The sequence below is a fragment of the Carlito syrichta genome, unplaced genomic scaffold (assembly GCF_000164805.1).
Source record: "Carlito syrichta isolate Samal-C Ts95f unplaced genomic scaffold, Tarsius_syrichta-2.0.1 Scaffold315843, whole genome shotgun sequence".
NCBI lineage: Eukaryota > Metazoa > Chordata > Mammalia > Primates > Tarsiidae > Carlito > Carlito syrichta.
This window is the reverse complement of record NW_007259939.1, coordinates 409,253-429,216: the sequence shown is the minus strand read 5'-3', so window position 1 is coordinate 429,216 and position 19,964 is coordinate 409,253. Positions and strand designations below refer to the sequence as shown.

Here is a 19,964-nt window from a genome sequence, read left to right as displayed (position 1 = left end):
GGTTCAGGCAATCCACTCACCTCAGCCTCCCAAAGTCGCGGGATTACAGGCTGAGCCACCAAACCCGGCTTACATGTTTGTTTTTATTTGAGTTGGAGTCTCACTCTTGACGCCCAGGCTAGAGTCCAGTGGCACGCTCACAGCCACTGCAGCCTCGACCTGCTGGGCTTAGCCGATCCTTTTGCCTCAACCTTCCAAGTAGCTGGAATTACAGGCGTATGCCACCATGCCTGGCTATTTTGTGATTTATTTTAGAGACGAGGTCTCACCAAGTTGTCCAGGCTGGTCTCCAACCCTCGGGCTCCAGCAATCCTCTCACCTCAGCCTCCCAAAGTGCTGGAATTACAGGCTGAGCCTCTTTACCCAACCCTAGCATACATTTAACTGAATTAATTACACCTATCTCCTTGAAATAATTTGTATTTGACTTCTCAAATACCATATTCCAATTTTTATGCTACCTCACTGCCTGTTCCTTCTTAGTTTCTTTGTGTATCTCTCTATTTTTCCTTTGCCTTTAGATACACTCAGTACTGAGTTGATTCCTTTTAGTCTTTAAATATGACATGCTAATTTTATATCTGAAACAAAGATATACCCTGAGTACCCAACCCATTTTCCAGCCGCTTATTTAACATCTCCTGTAGGATGTCTAGAGGCATTTCACACCTAGTATGTCTAAATTTCTTACTTAAATTTGCTTGGCCTGTAGTCTTCCCCATCTTTTCATGTGTCCAATGGCTAGCCAGAATTCTTGGATGCATCCTTAAACCCTCAATTTCTCCCATGCCCACATCTAGTGGTCATATATCCTATTGATAGATTTCCAAGATCTAGATTTCCCTCATTATTTGTCTAGATCATTACGGTGGCCTCCTAACTGGTCTCATTCTTTCTCTACTTGCTCTTCCACAGCTCAAAATAGCAGCTTATATAGTCCTGTTACAGTTAGTCACATCCTGTAGCCTCTCTGCTTGGAATCTTTCAGTAGTTCTCATCTTCCCCAAAGTAAACAGCTAGGTCCATAAAATAACTCCAAGACTTTATTATAATCTCCCATGCTCCCTACCACCTCTGTTACCTATCTGAGTAGACTCCTAGTACTGACCCTTCCTCATGCCACCTCTACTACACCAGTCTATTTGTTGTTTAAAACAGGCCAGACATACTCTTGCTTCATTTTAACCCTTATTACCACATGACTTAATGCCTTAGGTTCTTCAGGGTTTTGTTCAAATGTCTCTATTTCCATGAGGACTTCCCTATTTTTATTAATTGCTGTCCAACCCTCTACTCTCCTATGAACATACTAATATTCATATTCACCTTCCCTGCCTAACCATCTAACAAACATTATATTTTATTTTTTTGATAAGCTTTTCCTTTCACACTAGAAAGCAGATTCTGTTAGAACAGGGATTTCTGTCTGCTTTAACTGCTGAATCCTGAGTATCTATAACAGTGCCTGGCACATATTAAAGCAGTAAGTGTATATCTACTGAGTGATTTAATGTAAATGACCTCTCTTGAAAATTTTCAGCTTTTAAATATTTTTTTGTTTATCCTTAAATAGGATATCCAAATTATGTCATAAGGAAATTTATGTTTGGATTTCCAAGAAATTGGAAAGAACACATTGATAATTTTCTAGAGCATTTAAGGTAAAATGTCGTTTTACATTTTTAAAAGTCAACTTTGTTGAGATATAATTTACATTTAGTAAGATGCAGCCATTTTAGGTATGACATGTAATGAGCTTTTTACAAATGTAACCAATATACTCATGTAACCAATGTAAAGTGGATTCAGTTTTTTGGCTTTTTTTTGGAAATGTGATTAGCTTCTTTTAATTTACTTTAAAGATTTGGGGTATAATTCAGGATTAGGTATACAAGTGGTCAAATGATATTTTGAAGCTCACTTTTATCTTTGAAGAGTTCCAAAAGCAATAGCATTTTACTAGAATTTCTGTCATATTTAGTAAACATAAAAAGGACATAAAACTTTTGATATATTTCAAAGATTTGTCCTCACCTACCCTTCAAAAGGCATATAGCTATTAAATACTACTGCAAAGTTCTTGTTTTTTTTTTTCATTCATCTTCTTAGAGTGTCAGCTACTTAAGAGACACTGTATAGTTGATACTGGGACAATAAAGAATAATTTAATTTTTGCCTTTAATGAACTCACAGGGGATACGGACTTTAAAGTTAATCACAGTACAGTATAGTAACTTATAACAGGGCTGGCATTTTTTTCTATAAAGGGCCAGATAGTATTCTTTCAGACATTTTGCCTGTATTGTAACTAGTCAGCTATGCCTTTGGAGCAGAAAGACAACCATAGATAGTATATACATGAATGAACATGGCTTTCTCTTTTTTTTTTTTTTGAGTCAGAGTCTCACTCTGTCACCCAGGCTGGAGTGTGGTGACACACTCACAGCCACCACAGCCTCTACCTGCTGGGCTCAGGCGATCCTTCCACCTCAGCCTTCCAAGTAGCTGGAACTACAGGCGCATGCCACCATGCCTGGCTAATTTTTCGATTTATTGTAGAGAAGGGGTGTTGCCCAGTTGCCCAGGCTGGTCTCAAACCTATGGGCTTTGGCGATCCTCTCAGCTCCGCCTCCCATAGTGCTGGAATTGCAGGCATGAGCCACCACACCTGGCTATGGCTGTCTTTTAATAAACTTTGTTTACAGAAACAGGCAACTGGCAACTGTTCTGTAGTTTACAGTTTTTCTTTTCTTTTTTTTTTTTTTAAAGTCAGGGTCTCAGCCAGGCTGGAGTAGAGTGGCATGATCATAGCTCACTGCAGTCTTGCACTCCTAGCCTCAAAGGATCCTCCCAAAGCACTAGGATTAGTTTTCTAATAATCAGTTTAAGTAGGAATTATATGGAGAATGGGAAGTAGTTATGAGATTATGTCTGAGTCCATTGACATTACACTTGACTTCTTTGTGGCATGGGGGTAGAAGCCATGAAGGATTAACATTGTAAGATTAAAGGTGCTCTTTGCTGATGGAAAAAAGAACTTTACCTGAGGGGATTTTATTTATTTGCTTGGTGTTTTGTTTGTTTTGTTTTGCTGTTTGAGAACCAATGTTAAAAGAAAAATAATACAATTGATTTTAGGGCTGGTGAAAATAACAGGGAAAAAGCCAGACAAAAACAGAAAACTGAAAGCTGTGTCCCTAACACACGAAAATCAGTGAAAAATGATGTAAGAAAAAACCCAACAGATGTCCTCCAAAAAGTCAACATCACTTATAACCTTGATTGTGATAATTTGGGTATGTTGGTCTTTACTTCTCTGTTGATATAGTGATAAATTCTTACATAAGCTCTACATCGTCTGTAATGTGTGTAGTATTATGTTCTTTGACTTATATTGCCATAAAATTCCTGTTTTTTCACTACTAAATGAGAAGTAACTACAATGCAGACTCTTCATGGTCAGCATTCAGCTTACTTCATAAGTAGCAATGTTTAATCAGAATACCAAAAATTGCACTGATAAACATATCAATGAAAGATGATTTCTCAATTTCCTAGACCCAAAATATTTAGACTACCAATCTACTCCGAATTTATAGCAAATATGCATATATGTTTGTACTAAATTTTCTTTTTTTTTTGAGTTGGAGTCTCACTCTGTCACTCAGATGGAAGTGCAGTGGCCGCTCCCGGCCACCGCAGCCTCAACCTGCTGGGCTCCGGCTATCCTTCCGCCTCAGCCTTCCAAGTAGCTGGAACTACAGGCGCGCGCTACCATGCCCGGCTAATTTTTTATTTATTGTAGAGATGAGTTCTCGCCAAGTTGCCCAGGTGGGTCTTGAACAAAGTTCTGGGATTACAGGCTGAGCCACTGAGCCCAGCCTGTACTAAATTTTCATTCCTCCTAATAGACAAAACCAAATTTTTTTCTTGGAGGAAATGGCATGTTTTCTTGAATGATCATTGCTATATGGGTAGATGGCTGAACTGTTTTGTGTCATTTTTCAATACTGTAATCTGCCTCACGTGTATAAAGTATCCCCAAAAAGTATGAACATTTAACTTACAACCCGTTCATTATAATATAGATGAGTAAAAGTTACTAAAATCTGTTGTATACATTTCTACCAATTTTTCCTTGACCTTGTAACTGAAGCTTTACAAAACTTACAAAATTCGAAAAGAGCTCAGGATTTCTTCTGCCAAAAACACGGCATCGTATGGGATATAAATACCTTAACTCTAACCATTCCTTGCCTACATTTGAACTTTCTCCTATCCTTGAAACTTTCTTATTCTTTCTAGTACAGAGAAAGGAATAATTTAGATATATAGAGTATTGCATCCCCTGAACTTGCAAAAATTCACTTACCACTGCTCCAGTTTCTTCTCAGTTCTTCCTCTTTTATCAGAAGTCATATTTCCCCTAAATTGGGTACATTACTTTTTGTCATTACTATACCATCTTGAGTTTTATGCAGTCCTGGGGCTGCAGCACCTGCTGTGTACTTTTTTGCTCCACTTTTAAAAATCCCTGAAAGTTGACTGGGTGTTATGTCTTCTTACCCTTATAATCTCAGCACTTTGGGAGGTAGAGGTGAGGGAATTGCCTGAGCCTATGGGTTCAAGACCAGCCTAGGCAACTTGGCAAGACTTCATCTCTACAATAAATCAAAAAAATTAATTGGGTGTGATGGCATGTGCCTGTAGTTCCAGCTACTTGGAAGGCTGAGGCAGAAGGATCACCTGAGCCCCAGCAGGTCGAGGCTGCAGTGGCCGTGAGCATACCACTGCACTCCAACCTGGGCAACAGAGTGAGACTCTTAAAAAAAAAATTATTACTATTAATAATTTTTACCAGTCTAATTAAAAGATAAGACAAGTGTCCAATATTAATGCAAGACATATTGTCAAACATAGCATTATTTAAAAGTATTCTGGAAACGTAGGCCAGGCGCAGTAGCTCACTCCTGTAATCCCAGCACTTTGGGAGGCTGAGGTGAGAGGATTGCTGAGCCCAGGGGTTCGAGACCAACCTGGGCAACTTGGTGAGACCTCATCTCTACAATAAATAAAAAAATTAGCGGGGCATATTGGTATGTGCCTGTTCCAGCTACTTGGAAGGCTGAGGTGGAAAGATTTCTTGAGCCCAGGAAGTTGAGGCTGTGGTGACTGTGAGAGTGCCACTGCACTCCAGCCTGTACAACAGAGTGAGACTCCAACTCAAAAAAATAAAAGTATTCTGGAAACTTAAAGGAAGAAGAGCTTTCATGCAGTTGAGGGAATCAATACAAAGTCTGTAGACTCGGTGGGCTGGAGAATACTTTTCAAGCATGTAGTGATTTGGCTTGTAGATGAGTAAAGGAAATTTTCCAAGTAGAATGAACAGCATTAATGAAAATTGAGAACCAAGAAAATTTGAGAAATAACAGTGGTATAATGGTCACAGAATATGGTTCAGATTTTAGAACAGTAAGAGATTGGCACTATATCAAAGACCAGGCGGAATATCTTATATGCATACCAGAAGACTGCGAAGTCATTTACAGGTTTGTATAAACAATAGTATATGTTTACAGTCGAAAGGGCAGTGGTGTAAATAGACCTATACTTCAGGAAGATTAGTATGACAGTGGGGAGTACAGTGATGCTTGTGAAAAGCAATAGTATATTTTATTTGTGAAAATATTTGTTCTATACTTAAATTTGTGTATAGCTAATTGAAGATTTTGGTCTTTGGTTTTGTCTTATGAAATTAAAGAGAGAACAGAAGAATCGGATGTATCCATTGATATTCTAACCTCAAGGGAACATTTTTTCTCAGATGAAGAAAGAAAACACATGACTATAAATTGCAAAGAAGTTTGTGTTTTAGAAACGCCACTTAAATCTAGAAAAGTGATAGAGCAAAAATGCATGAAGTATAATTTGTCCTCTGACACCGTTAAAACAGTAACAGATTTTGTAGCGCCAGAGCATCAAAAAGAAATTCCCACCAGTAAGTCCACAAGGACTTTGGAAAATACATTTGAGTATAGTGTAAGTAACAAAAGTAAAAACAAGGAAGATTGCAGTGAACGTGATATACTCACTTTCAACCACAAAATAAAAATACTTAGCCCTAAAAAGGAACAAATGGTTGCCTCTGACTGTAAGAAAAATACCAGATTGTCACCAAAATTGAAGAAAATCGAAAATCAAGTAGCTATGTCATTTCATAAACATCAGTCCTCATCAGATTTGACAAGTGAAGACAGTGAAACAGAAAAGGAAATTAAAAGGAAAGCTGCAGTTAAGAAAACAAGAGCAAGAAATACCAAAGAATCAGTTGTTCTCCTGAGAAAAAGCACAAGAAACAATACAAGGAATATCCCAGTGACTCCTGACTCTGAAACTGAAGAAAGTGAAAATGAATTTTACATCAAACAAAAGAAAGCTAAATCTTCTGCTAAAGAAACTCTTCAGAAATCTAGTGTTAGTAATGAGTTTCCAATTACAGAGGCGATAGGATCTAATAAAATTAACGGGCATGCCGTAGAATGTTTACCTGGCTTAATTGAAGATGAGGAATGGAATGAGAAGGAATTACAGAGACTTCATTGGTAAGTAGTTAGATTAGACTCTGAAATATCTAGAGTGGCCACAAAACAATTGAAAACATAAAAAAAAACAAGAATGAGCTGACTTAATGACTTCTAACAATTAACCTGGAAGATGACACCCCCCCCAAAATGGGAGAAATTACAATTTGTACAGGGAATGGAGGGGAAATACAGATAATTTCTAGCAGTACTTTGTGGCCATCTCTAAAGCTGACATATAAGGAAAATAAAAGTGACTTTAAAAATTCCCATTTAGGCTAGGTGCAGTGGCTCACAACTATAACCCCAGCACTTTGAGAGACTGAAGTGGGAGGATTGCTTGAACCCAGGAGTTCAAAACTGTCTTGGGCAACATAGTGAGACCAAGACCTTGTCTACAAAATAAACATTTAAAAAATTAAGCCAAACTCGATGGCTCAGCCTGTAATCCCGCGCCTTGGGAGGCCGAGGTGAGTGAATTGCCTGAGCCCATGGGTTCGAGACCCGGCTGGGCAACTTGGCAAGACCTCATCTCTACAATAAACCAAAAAATTAACCGGGCGTGGTAGCGCGTGCCTGTAGTTCCAGCTACTTGGAAGGCTGAGGCGGAGGGATCTTCGAAGCCCAGCAGGTCGAGGCTGTGGTGGCCGGGAGGGGCCACTACACTCCAGTCTGGGTGACAGAGTGAGACTCCAACTCAAAAAAGAAAAGAAAAAAAAAAAATTAGCCAGGCAGAATTAGTCTGTAGTCTCAGGTACTCGGGATGCTGACCCAGCAGCATCCCTTGAGCCCGGGAGTTGGAGGCTATGGTGAGCCATGATCATGCCAGTGCACTTCAGCTTGGGCAACAGAATGAAACTCTGACTCAAAAAATTCCCACTTACTATTTCACGGTAGCTAAAGGCTGCTCTCTCACTTGTCTTCACATTTTAAGAAATATTTTATAAATAAATTTACTTATACAACCTTAAAGATATTCCAGACATGGTAGCTCATGCCTATAATCCTGGCACTTTGGGAGGCCGAGGCAGGAGGATTGTTTGAGCACAGGAGTTTGAGACCATCTTTGGCAACTTAGTGAGACCCCATCTCTACAAAGAAAAAAAATTACCAGCCAAAAGGGCACACTCCTGTAGTCCTGGCTACTTGGGTGACTGAGGCAGAAAGATCCCTTGAGCCCAGGAGTTCAAGGCTGCAGTGATCTATGCTTGCACCACTACCCTGCAGCCTGGGTGACAGAGCGAGATCCTGTCTCAAAAAAAACCAAGTAAGAAAAAAACCTTAAAGTTGAATTCAGACTTGTAGATTGTTTAATATAGTCTTTGCCCCTTCGTTTATAGGGAAGGAAATAGAAATAAAGTTCAGTTATTTATTTATTTATTCATTCATTCATTTATTTATTTATATGCCAATCAGTTTGGAATGTTTGGAGATACAGAAATAAAATAGACAAAATCCTTTTTCTCAAGGAGTAGATTAGTAGGAAAGACAGACAATATAAAAATAAGCCAATAAATAAAAATATTTAAATTGTGATCTATTCTATGAAGGAAACAGATGAAACTGATATGAAGAACTATAGATACTGTGGTCAGTAAAGTCCTCTCTTGGTTGATGACGCTTAAATGGAGATCAAAGAATAACATGGTGTTTGCCATATAAAAAATTAGAGAAACAGCATTCCAGGAACAGGGAAAAACCTAAACAAAAGTCCTAAGGCTAAAAAAAATTTATATGGGAGGAGCTAAAATAAGACTACCATTGTTAAAGCATAACGAGTTGTAGGGGAATCACTTGAGATGAGAGCAGAGAAATAGGCCATGACCATAAGTTACAAAACCTTCTAGGTCGTGGTTAGGAGATTCGTTTGGGTTTTTTATTTTTTTTTTTTAAGTGTGATAAGAAGACACTCAATGCTAGCATGACAGTTGAGAAGATTCCTTTGGGGAAGTAGACAAGGCAATAATCATAGGGTTGTTGGAGTAGTTCGTCATGTTCAACACTGATATAGGAGCTGTAAATAGAGAGGAAATTGGATTAAATCTAGCCATATTTGGACAATATCAAATATAGATTCTATCAGTTATGTGGCACTTGCTAGATTGACTTTTCTGATACACTGGGGAATATTTGAGAAAGAAATAGGTTGAGATTGGGAGTTAAGTTTCTTTCTAGACATGTTCTATTTGGATTGTCTGTTAAGAGGCAGGTGGAAATACAGTGTAGAGTTCAGGAGAGGTCTGGGCTGCGATACAACTTCAGTAAGCATAAAGATGGTATTCAAATCCAGTAGATTTTTTTTTCAAATCCAATAGATTTAAATGATGAGAACACATAAAAAGATGATGCGTAGAGAAATGAAGCCATAATCCTGAGCTCTGAGTAAAGTATTTAAAGGAGAGAGAGATGTGGGCCATGAAGTAGGGAAGAAAACCAAGACAAAATCATATTTCAGAGGCCAACAGTGAATTTTTCAAGTGTGGGAATGATTTGTTGTGCCTGCTGCTGCTGATAAATCAAGTATGACAAGAATCTAATATGGCTGCATAGACTTAAGTTTCAGTAGCCTGGTAGAATTGGAAGTTGAATGATGAAAAATGAATGAGAGGTAATAAGATAAAGACAACCCAAGTGGACAATACAAGAACTTTGGCAATGATGGGAAATAGAAAAATACAGAGAGGTAGGCCAGGCACAGCGGCTCATGCCTGTAATCCTAACACTTTAGAGGCAAGGGTGGGAGGACAGCTTGACCCCAGGAGTTTGAGACCAGCCAGGGCAACAGAGCAAGACCATATCTCTACCAAAAAAAAATTAGTTGGTCCTGGTGGCATGTGCCTCTAGTCTCAGCTACTCAGGAGGCTAAGGCAGAAGGATCGCCTGAGCCCAAGAGGTTGAAGCTGCAGTGAGCCATGATCGTGTCACTGTACTCCAGCCTGGGTGACAGAGTGGGACCCCAACTCAAAAAGAAAAGAAAATACAGAGGTAATAGAAGAGAGCGCAAAGATAAGGGAAGATGTTTGGTTACTTACTTGCTTATTTGTTGGTAAGGTGGCAGGTGCCAGAGTGTGGTCTGGAATGCTGATGAAATGCTTGTATGCTGATGAAAATGATCTAATAGAAAGAAAGGAAGATGTGATTGATAAAGGAGAAAAGGACAACACAGGAACATACCACATTTAGTGTTCCACTGCCTTGTGTACCCCTACTCTGACCTTAGAAAATGTGAGATTCATTTCAAATCTGTTTGAAACATCCTTCCTAGGGCATCTCTGTGAAAATGTACTCTTCCTTTTTCAATTTCATAAATGTTCCTTCTCTGTTTTATTTTCAAGCAGACAAAGTAATCTTCCTTCTGTTCCCCAGGGTTCTTGTTCGTGGCTGCTTTCTTGCTATAGTATCCCCTTCAGTGATCTTTTGTCTCTCACAATTCTGTTTCCTTTTGTTCAGTGACTCTCAAATCTGTATCTCTGGCCCTGAATTCGTGTCTTTAGATTTGTATTTCCCTTTGCCTACTGGACAATACTGTATAAAGCTCACCTGTGGGTCAGACTTAATATGTTAAAAACCAAACTTATTTTCTCCTGCATGCCCACTTTGCCTGACATATTTCTGGAAATGTACGTGTTTCCATCAACTAGATTTAAACTCTTGGTCATTGATTTTTTTTAAAAAGTCCAATTAGTCAGGCCAAGCACAGTGGCTCACACCTATAATCCCAGCACTTTGGGAGGCTGAGGCAGAAGGATTGCTTGAGGCCAAATCAAGACCAGCCTGGGCAACATAGTGAGACTTCATTTCTACAACAAATCAAAAAGTTAGCTGGTCATGCTGACACATGCATGCGGTCTCAGATACTCAGAAGGTTGAGGTGGAAGGATCTCCTGAGCCCAGGAAGTCAAAGCTGTAGTGAACCATGGTCATACCACTGCATTCCAGCCTGGGCAACAGTGAGATCCTGAATCAAAAATAAAATAAATTATCTGAGATAATCTAGTGGAGATATGTTAATTACCAATTTCTTATTAAGTATTTATAATTTATGAAAAATAGTCCTTTTAGACAGTCCTAGACTTGGAAATTAGTGACACAACACAAATAGAGAAGGTTATGACCCCCAAATCCTTCCAGTTCTCTACCTTAGAATACCTGTGTAGTGAAAAATTATGCAAAAGAGAACATTACAAGTTTCTAGTGCCCATATCGATTTGTTTTCCTTTTCTGCATGGAGAGGCATGATATAATCAACTGGTAGCTGTTCACAAGAGCTGATTATTAAATTTTTGGTAACTTTATAAATCACCTGTTAAACAGTGATGAAAAATTATATACACTTATAATTATGATAAAAACAAAGGTAATGCTCAAAATTCATCACTTCCTATTTATATTTTATCATTCGTGCCCTTGAGGTTCTTTACCTGTATTGTATCTATATGGCAGAAATACTTTAAAATCATGTACCTATCATACGTTTCTTATCAGCTCCACATTTAGTGACATGTTGGTAGCTTGAAATCAATCACAATGGGAGTATCTATCATACAGAAATTGGCAAACACTACAAATCAGGGCTTTTTAACCCCAAGAACTGATTAAACATTTTTTAGCACACCACTGCGTGAAACCTACTGGAATCTGAGTTGAAAGAAAAATGAAACTCATTGGAATCTGAGTTGAAAGAAAAATATATTTTGTCAGAGAAATAGTATTAAAGATTTGAAGCCAGGTGCAGTGACTCATACCTGTAATCCCAGCACTTTGGGAGGCTGAGGCACGAGGATTTCCTGAGCCCAGGAGTTCAAGACAAGACTGGGCAACTTGGTGAGACATTGTCTCTACAGTAAATCAAAAAGTTAGCCAGTCATGGTGTGCGCACCTGTAGTTCCAGCTACTTGGAAGGCTGAGGCAGAAGGATCTCCTGAGCTTAACAGGTTGAGGCTGCGATGACTGTGAGAGTACCACTGCACTCCAGCCTGGGTGACAGAGTGAGACTTCTGTTTAAAAAAAAAAGTCAAATATTTGAAATAACACTACCATTGTTAGGCTAATTGGTGAGGTAAATAGATGTTTTCTGGTTGGACTGTCAGCCTAACCACAATATATATCAAATATACCAGACTCTAAACAATTATTTACAAATGATGCTTAGAATCTAATTTACATGTTAACTTGGGAACTCTCTTATTATTTTTTTGAATCAGGATGTCACTCTCACCCAGGCTGGAGTGCAGTGGGATGATCATGGCTCACTGTAGCCTCAACTTCCTAGGCTCAGGCAATCCTTCTGCCTCGATCTTCTCAGTAGCTAGGACTACAATCACACACCACCGTGCCTGGGTAATTTTTAATTTTTTTTTTGGTAGAGATGAGGTCTCACTATGTTGCCTAGTCTGTTCTGGAACGTTTGGGCTCAAGCAGTCCTCTCGCCTCAGCCTCCCAAAGTTCTGGGATTATAGGTGTAAGCCACCACGCCCAGCCTAGGACTATCTTATATTTTAGTTTTTTCTATTTCAGTTTTCATTTCCATTAAGAGCATTTTGTCTAAAAATACTGAGTTCTATAAATTATAATAGAATGAAAGTAAGCATAGCGCTTTTTAATCAAGTTTATATAACCCTGGAATATATAAGAACTAAGCACTAGCCGGGCTCGGTGGCTCAGCCTGTAATCCCGCGCCTTTGGGAGGCTGAAGTGAGAGGATTGCCTGAGCCCGCGGGTTCGAGACCCGCCTGGGCAGCGAGACCTCATCTCTACAATAAATCAAAAAATCAGCCGGGCGTGGTAGCGCGCGCCTGTAATTCCGGCTACTCGGAAGGCTGAGGCGGAAGGATCGCCGGAGCCCAGCAGGTCGAGGCTGCGGTGGCCGGGAGCGGCCACTGCACTCCAGTCTGGCTGACAGAGTGAGACTCCAACTCAAAAAAAAAAAAAGAACTAAGCACTTATCTTCCAATAATGCTTTGCACCAGTAAGAATTAAGAACAGTCAAAAAAAATAGTCATGCCAGAATCCCTTAAAAGACCAAATCAGTGATTAGTTGGTTAGTTGGACCAGGAAAAAAAAATGCCGAAAGACTGAGGGTGATTTTTCAGGTTTGTAATCCTAGCACTTTGGGAGGCAGACGCGAGAGGATTGCCTGAGCCCACGGATTCAAGACCAGCCTGGGTGACATGGCGAGACCTTGTCTCTACAGTAAATCAAAAAAATTAACTGGATGTCGTGGTGCCCACTTGTACTTCCAGCTACTTGGAAAGCTGAGGCAGACATGCCACTGAATTCCAGCCTGGGTGACAGAGTGAGACTCCAACTCAAAATAAATAAATAAAATGATTTTGGTAAAATTCCTTTAGCCCTGTGAATCTTATTGAGTAGTATACTTTCAGGAGGTTATTTTCATTAGTTTGAATTTCTTGTTTTTTAACTGGTTTTTATCTTCCATAGTGCTTTTGCATCTCTTCCAAAACACAAACCTGGTTTCTGGTCACATGTAGCTATGGCCGTAGGTTCTCGATCTGCTGAGGAATGTCAGAAGAAATACATGGAAAATTCCAAAGGAAAAAGATCCCAGAAACATGTTGCTAAGAGAAAAACAGACAATTCCAAAGGCCAAAATGGTAGGTAATCTTTGTAGTCACTTTTTCTTCCTAGTGCCCAGTGTGGATATCTAATCACTCACTAGGTATATTTTAAATTTGTCTATGAGTATTGTTACAGGTATTTTCTTAAAATGTAGAAATAACTTCAGAAATGATCTGTCTAACTTTTAAAGTCTTACTTTGGTAGCTACTTTCATCAGTAGTTGCTTAGCAACTTTGTGCTTTGAGTTTGTCCTAGGAAATGTGCAGTTAAATGCAGAGATTGGGGAGGGAGGGGCACACCTCATCAACAAGGGTACCTGCATAATCAACGTTTATTTACCTAACCCTGAATTGTACCCCACATCGTTATAATAAAAAAAAAGAAAATAAAAAGAAAAAAAGATGCAGAGATTTCAGTATCTGAATTATTGTTCTAAGAATATAATTTGAGGCCACTTGGGTTGGATCCCCTAGTAATTTATGAGAAAACCCAAACATTTAGTTTTTATAATCCTAGGATTCTTCTGTCCATGGTTGCTAATAGAAACTGTTTTATGCCAGAGAAGCCCTATAATAAGTGTTAGGGAGTACTCAAAGTCACTACCATAATTCAATAATATTTATATTTTAGCAAAATCAATAAATTAGGCATTCGGCAGGGAGGTATGTAGGAGGCAGTCTTTTCATAGCATAACGACATTTTTAACCTCATCCTGCCTTATGTGATTTCTTCATGAGTGTCTGTGAGCTAATCATATTGCATAAATCCCAGTATAGAAGGAATCATTTATTATGTAGGGGACTTATAAAATAACAAATGCTGAGTTTACTTAATATGAATGTGCCATTTAGAGTTCCCAAGACTGTTAATTTTATAGAGCAGTTGGTATACATAACCAAAACCTTACCAAAATGTTTTGCTGACTCTTAAGGCAAAAGAGGTGATGTTGATAAGAAACAAACTATTAAGATAACTGCCAAATTGGGAACTCTTAAAAGGAAGCAACAGATGAGGGATTTTCTGGAACAGTTGCCAAAAGATGACCATGATGACTTTTTCAGTACAACACCTTTGCAGAATCATAGAATACTGGTAAGAGTCTTAAATGCATGAAATCATTGTTTTCTTTATATTGGCTTGTGTATCTTTCATTTTTTTGTATGGTTAGTATTCGTCACTAACATTTATGCCAAGGATCATCAACCTCCAGAGATATGACTGTAGTATTCTAGGAAACAGTCTGCTGGCACACAGTTTCCAGAGTCTGCCCTTCAGTGGATTCAAAAGTAATGTTTGTAGAACCAAATAGTAAACTCAGGAATAGGCCTCACATATATATGTTTAAAATCTAATATATGATCAGGCAAAGCTTTTTAAAAGGTGATAGGAAAAGATGATTACCTACTGCATAGTAAATTGGGAGGAGGGATTAAGTGATATTAGCACAATATTGATGGATTTGAATGTATGAAAGAATTTTTGTACTGTGAAACTTAACTAAAACTAAAGTGATTGGAGTAAAATATTCACAACAAATACAACAAAGCTAATATCTATAACATGAAGAAATCATTCAAATGTTACTGGAATAGTAAGTATCAAGATCACAGGAAAAAATGTGAAAAATTCAAAAGGCCGAACAAGTACATAGGGAAGTGGTATTTTAGCTAGTAATCAAAGAAAACAAGATAAGTTATATGTACACCTTCTAAATTACAGAATCTTTAAAAAAATAAGTTAAAATATCTACTGTTAACAGAAGCAATGGTGATATTGATACAGTCAAATATCAGTGGGTGAACCAACTGAAACATCAAACTGATACAGTCAAACGTCAGTGGATGATCCAACCTTTTAGAAAGTATCATGACAACATATTACAAAAGCCATAAAGAGTAATTATATTGAGAGCTTACCCTAAGAAATTCAAAACCTTAGTCTTTGCAAAGATATTCATTGCATGTTTATCTTTAGAGAGAAAAACTGGAAACAATCTATATACCCAGTAAGGATGTTTTTCATAAACACAGTGAGATATAATACAAATGCTAAATGCAGATTTAAGACTGATTCTAGAATCTAAATATAAACGCTTCGAATATTAAGATTAAAGTAATGCAAAAATGTGTAGAGGTAGACAACTGGACTGCTGAGTATAAAAATTGAAAGAGTTGTGTTAGTGAGCTAGACTTAAGGGTAATTTCGTCTACCAGTTTTGTGATATTGTCATTGAATCATCTTCAGTTTAAAAAGGCTACACAATGCTTTATACAGTTTGGTAACATCATTAGCTGGGCCCCCTTTTAGCTTACTCAGGTTATAAAGGAAATATTTTAAGAGAGCCATCTGATGGCCTTACTGTGTCCTCTTCACAGCACCATGATCCTTTCGTGCTTGTACCCTTTATATTATCCCACCATCATTTTGGGTTCTATATATGTATGTTTTGGCCTAAATTTATTAGTAGCATCGTTAAAAACAAAGATAAAGTAGAAATGGACAGCAACAAATTAGCTCATTTTTGGTGGCATAAGTCTACTTTCTCTAAGTTTTTTTTTTTTTTTGCCCAGACTGGAGTGCAGTGGCCACTCCCGGCTACCGCAGCCTCGACCTGCTGGGCTCCAGTGATCCTTCCGCCTCAGTCTTCCAAGTAGCTGGAACTACAGGCACGTGCTACCATGCCCAGCTAATATTTTGATTTTAATAGGGATTTAACAGAACAGATGCCGTGTCTCAGACAGCACCCCAGTGGTGGATTCCTGTACCGCAGCACCCTACACCTGGGGTTTATATATCGTAGGGAATTTGTCTAAGGGCAGGATTTGTGTTAAGTATGTGTAAGTAGAACTCTTAGAGGCATTCTTGGAAATAGGGTTAATAAGAAGTAGAGGTCAATATGGCAGACTGGCTCCTGTAAAATGGAGTCGCTATATCCTCCACACTCCACCCTTCTAATCCAAATCTTATAATCTCACATACCCTCCTCTTTTAGACCTAGAGTCTCCTGAGCCTAGGGGGAAGTTCCTTAATATATACTTTTACCAACAATGCAAAGACAATGGAAAGCAAATTGGCCGGGTGGGATTTCAAATGAAGGAGATTCAAAGTCTTTCTTGAATCATCTCTAGTTTTTGGAATACCGTGATTTGAGTTTTCTCAGAAGTAAACAATATGAGATCTTAATTCTAGAATTTTCTGTGGCAGAATCAGATGATTTTGAAACAAATTGGATTCATCCATTAATTTAATCAACACATATTTATTGATTGTTTACTTTGTTTTGCAGGGGAAAATGGGACCAGTTTGTAGCAATAGTCCACAGTGTTTAGATTATTAATTTGAGTAGGAAGAATATGTACATAAGTATTAAAATAAAGAGAAAATTTGTATGCCAGGATGAAAAAAAAAAAAAACTTTTCCATTAGGGACCCAACTTAAAACATCATGAAGATAATTAAAACCCTGTACTTCTTTAGAGACTTGTGATAACCAGAAAATAATTCAGTTCAAATTGTAGGCAAATAAAAAGTCAAAAACAATCGTTGTACTAAAATCTAATAGGTGTACTATAATTAGTTGTCTTCTGAAACATAATTTTTCTCTTGCCAGCTTCCCCATTTCTGCCAAGGATAAATCATTGAAGGGCCTATTTATATTTATTTATTTTGAGTTGGAGTCTTACTCTGTCACCCAGGCTGGAGGGCAGTGACACGTGACACACTCCTGGCCACCACAGCCTGGACCTGCTGGGCTCAGAAGATCCTTTCGCCTCAGCCTTCTAAGTAGCTGGAACTACAGGCATGTGCCACCATGCCTGGCTAATTTTTTATTTTATTGTGGAGATGAAGTCTCACCAAGTTGCCCGGGCTGATCTCAAATCCACAGGCTCAGGTAGTCCTCTCACCTCGGCCTCCCAAAGGGCTAGGATTATAGGTGGAGCCACCTTGCCCAGCCTTCAGGGCCAATTTATTTGCAAAATAAATTTTATTCTCATCATACTTGGCCTGATTATTTGCATAAAGTGCTTCGTATAGGCTCTTTTTTAAGTTGACTTTGCTAGAACGTTTTTCATAAGAAATCTCAGATTAGACTTTTATAGGCTTTGAGGCTAGAAAGGCAAGCCAAAAAATTGCCATCAGAGTGTGCTTACATGATCTGTACAAATTGGGTGAATTCTTTTCTTGAGGTCTCGAGGTCTCATGCGTTGAAGTTCTTAGGTCTGTCAGAAAGTGATATTTTTTATTTAACACAGGTCAGGAACCTTGTTAAAGGAACCATGTAGATAAGGTACCAGGCCAGTCTTAACAAGGGACTTTTTATCTGCTCTATAAAGTCAATCTTGGCTGAATGTGATGGCTCATGCCTATAATCCCAGCACTCTGGGATGCCGAGGTGAGAAGATTGCCTGAGCCCAGGGGTTTGAGACCAGCTTGGACAACTTGGTTAGACTTCATCTCTACAATAAATCAAAAACTTAGCCAAAGTGCTGGGATTATAGGTGTGAGCCACCATGCCTAGCCTTCTTTTTCCTCTTAATTTTACCCCATCAGTGTTTTTCTTTGTCTTACTTCTAGATAACTATTAAGCTTTTTTACATTCTTGAGTCCTTGGACTCTCCCCTCTGCTTTTCCCATTCTCTTGTTAATTACCTTAATGTTTTTATAGCATCTCTAAGACCCATAAGGGGAAGCAAATTGTTTCAAACTCCTCTGACTGTGGTTTGATTTTGCTAGTGTGGTTACAGGAGTTGCACATGCAATAGGGGCCCCCTTAACCACAGCATGAGCATGAACTGGGTAACAGGCATATTCAGCAGATAAGTACCGGTCATCATAAAGCCAGTCCCACGTTTCTTGCATGTGAAGCATATCAGTGTGCTCCATTTGGCATTTACAGGTTGAAGTTGGAGAGTCTCTCTCCCTTCTCGGGGTAAACAGACCTTACAGTGGCTTTTATCTGGTCTACCAGGCTGGTCATTCCCTCAGGAATAACCCTGCATCTGGGTCACATACACCCGTCTGTGATTGTTCAGGATTGACTGTGGGTCCTGCACAAACCCAAACATGCTCTTCTATTCTGCAGCATTTAAAACCAAACTGCCCCTAAATTACTTAACTGTTATAATCCATTTTAGTAAAGGTTCCTCAGGAAGCTGATGATATCAGTCTACACAATGGAATCCTTTTTTCACACTGTACCTTCTGTTTTCAATAGTTCATTGGTTTTACCCTTGCCCCTACCGATAGAAATGTGCCAAACTCTGAAATATTTTAAGATGGTTTATTCTGAACCAAACTTGAGGACCTAAGCCCAAGAACACCCATCTTCAGGAGGTCCTGAGAATATGTGCCCACCATGGTTGAATGGTGACTTGGTTAAGTACATTTTAGGAAGGCAAAAGTTACAACACATAAATCAGTACATTTGAGATTTTCATTGTTTTGGCCCAGGAGGAAGGGCACATCCCAAGCAAGGCCTTCCTTGCAGGTCACAGGTGGATTCAGATTTCTTGACTGGTAATTAGTAATTCCTATCTAAGAAATGTTGAAAATCAGTGCAGGAGGTGTTTTGTTGAGATGAGAGGGTGAAAAACTCCAGGTTTGTTGATATGTAGATGAAGTCCTATATGTGGGCAGACTTCAAAGAAGATAGAAGTGTCTTACAAGGTTCCTAAAGTTTGGGAGTCCCCAAGAGATGACTTTGCAAGACCATACTTTGATTTCCTTCCTTATGATGTGATGTTATGCCAGAGTCAGTCAGGTTGGAGAGCAAACTTTAGTATATAGGGTGATAAAACCCCATTTCATGAGTCCTCATCAGGTGGTGACTTCCCCAGACTCTTAGGAATGTAGGTAAGAGAATAAAAGGTCAGATTTGGTTCTCACCCACACTCACTGCCTTCTTGGTAACCACAGGTCTCAGAGGTGTTTTCTATTGTCTCTGCATAATTTTGCCCTTGAGCAGTGGCTTTGAGGCTGGTAGCTGAAGCTTAGACCAGGGAAATATAAGCTTGGAGTAGTATCAGGGTCATACCTAGCATTCTTTCAATTTCATTTTAGCTATTTACAGATAACAGTGAGACTCTTTTGTATTTTGCTTATTATTATTATTATTATTATTATTATTTGAGTTGGAGTCTCACTCTGTCACCCAGACTGGAGTGCAGTGGCACGCTCTGGCCACCGCAGCCTCGACCTGCTGGGCTCCGGTGATCCTTCCTTCCGCCTCAGCCTTCCAAGTAGCCGGAACTACAGGTGCGCACCACCACGCCCGGCTAATTTTTTGATTTATTGTAGAGATGAGGTCTCGCCAAGTTGCCCAGGCGGGTCTCGAACCCACGGGCTCAGGCAATCCACTCACCTCAGCCTCCCAAAGCGCAGGATTACAGGCTGAGCCACTGAGCCCGGCTTTTGCTCATTATTAATAGTTTATATTTCCTTATGCAGCCAGTGAACTAACTCCCCAGGATCCATCTCTAAATTCCATGGGTCATGTTTACATTTAGTAACTGAGCACGGCACAGCTCCATACCATGCACATGGCCACACAGGAATCAAAGGGTTCTCGTTCTCTACTCGTTTGTCCTTTTTTATATGCATTTAGGTTTGTTTACCTGTGTCATTTTTTTATTTTGAAACAAGCTTTAACTTGTAAACTAGACAAAATTACCTTTCCTTTTTTTTTTTTTTTTTAATTTATTTTAAATTTTTTTTTGAGTTGGAGTCTTACTCTGTCGCCCAGACTGGAGTGCAGTGGCCATTCCCGGCCACCACAGCCTCGACCTGCTGGGCTCCAGCGATCCTT

The 19,964-nt window shown here is 39.1% G+C and overlaps 1 protein-coding gene across 1 annotated transcript in view; it reads left to right on the top strand.

Moving 5' to 3' along the window:
• The window catches only part of MIS18BP1 (MIS18 binding protein 1), a 41,809-nt gene that overhangs the window by 12,239 nt on the left and 9,606 nt on the right, over positions 1-19,964 (top strand). Inside the window, exons 6-10 of the mRNA XM_008073435.1 lie at positions 1,574-1,661; positions 3,139-3,296; positions 5,762-6,602; positions 13,023-13,195; positions 14,092-14,252. Of these exons, the coding sequence (XP_008071626.1) occupies positions 1,574-1,661; positions 3,139-3,296; positions 5,762-6,602; positions 13,023-13,195; positions 14,092-14,252 (1,421 nt within the window). The remainder of the gene's footprint in view (positions 1-1,573; positions 1,662-3,138; positions 3,297-5,761; positions 6,603-13,022; positions 13,196-14,091; positions 14,253-19,964) is intronic.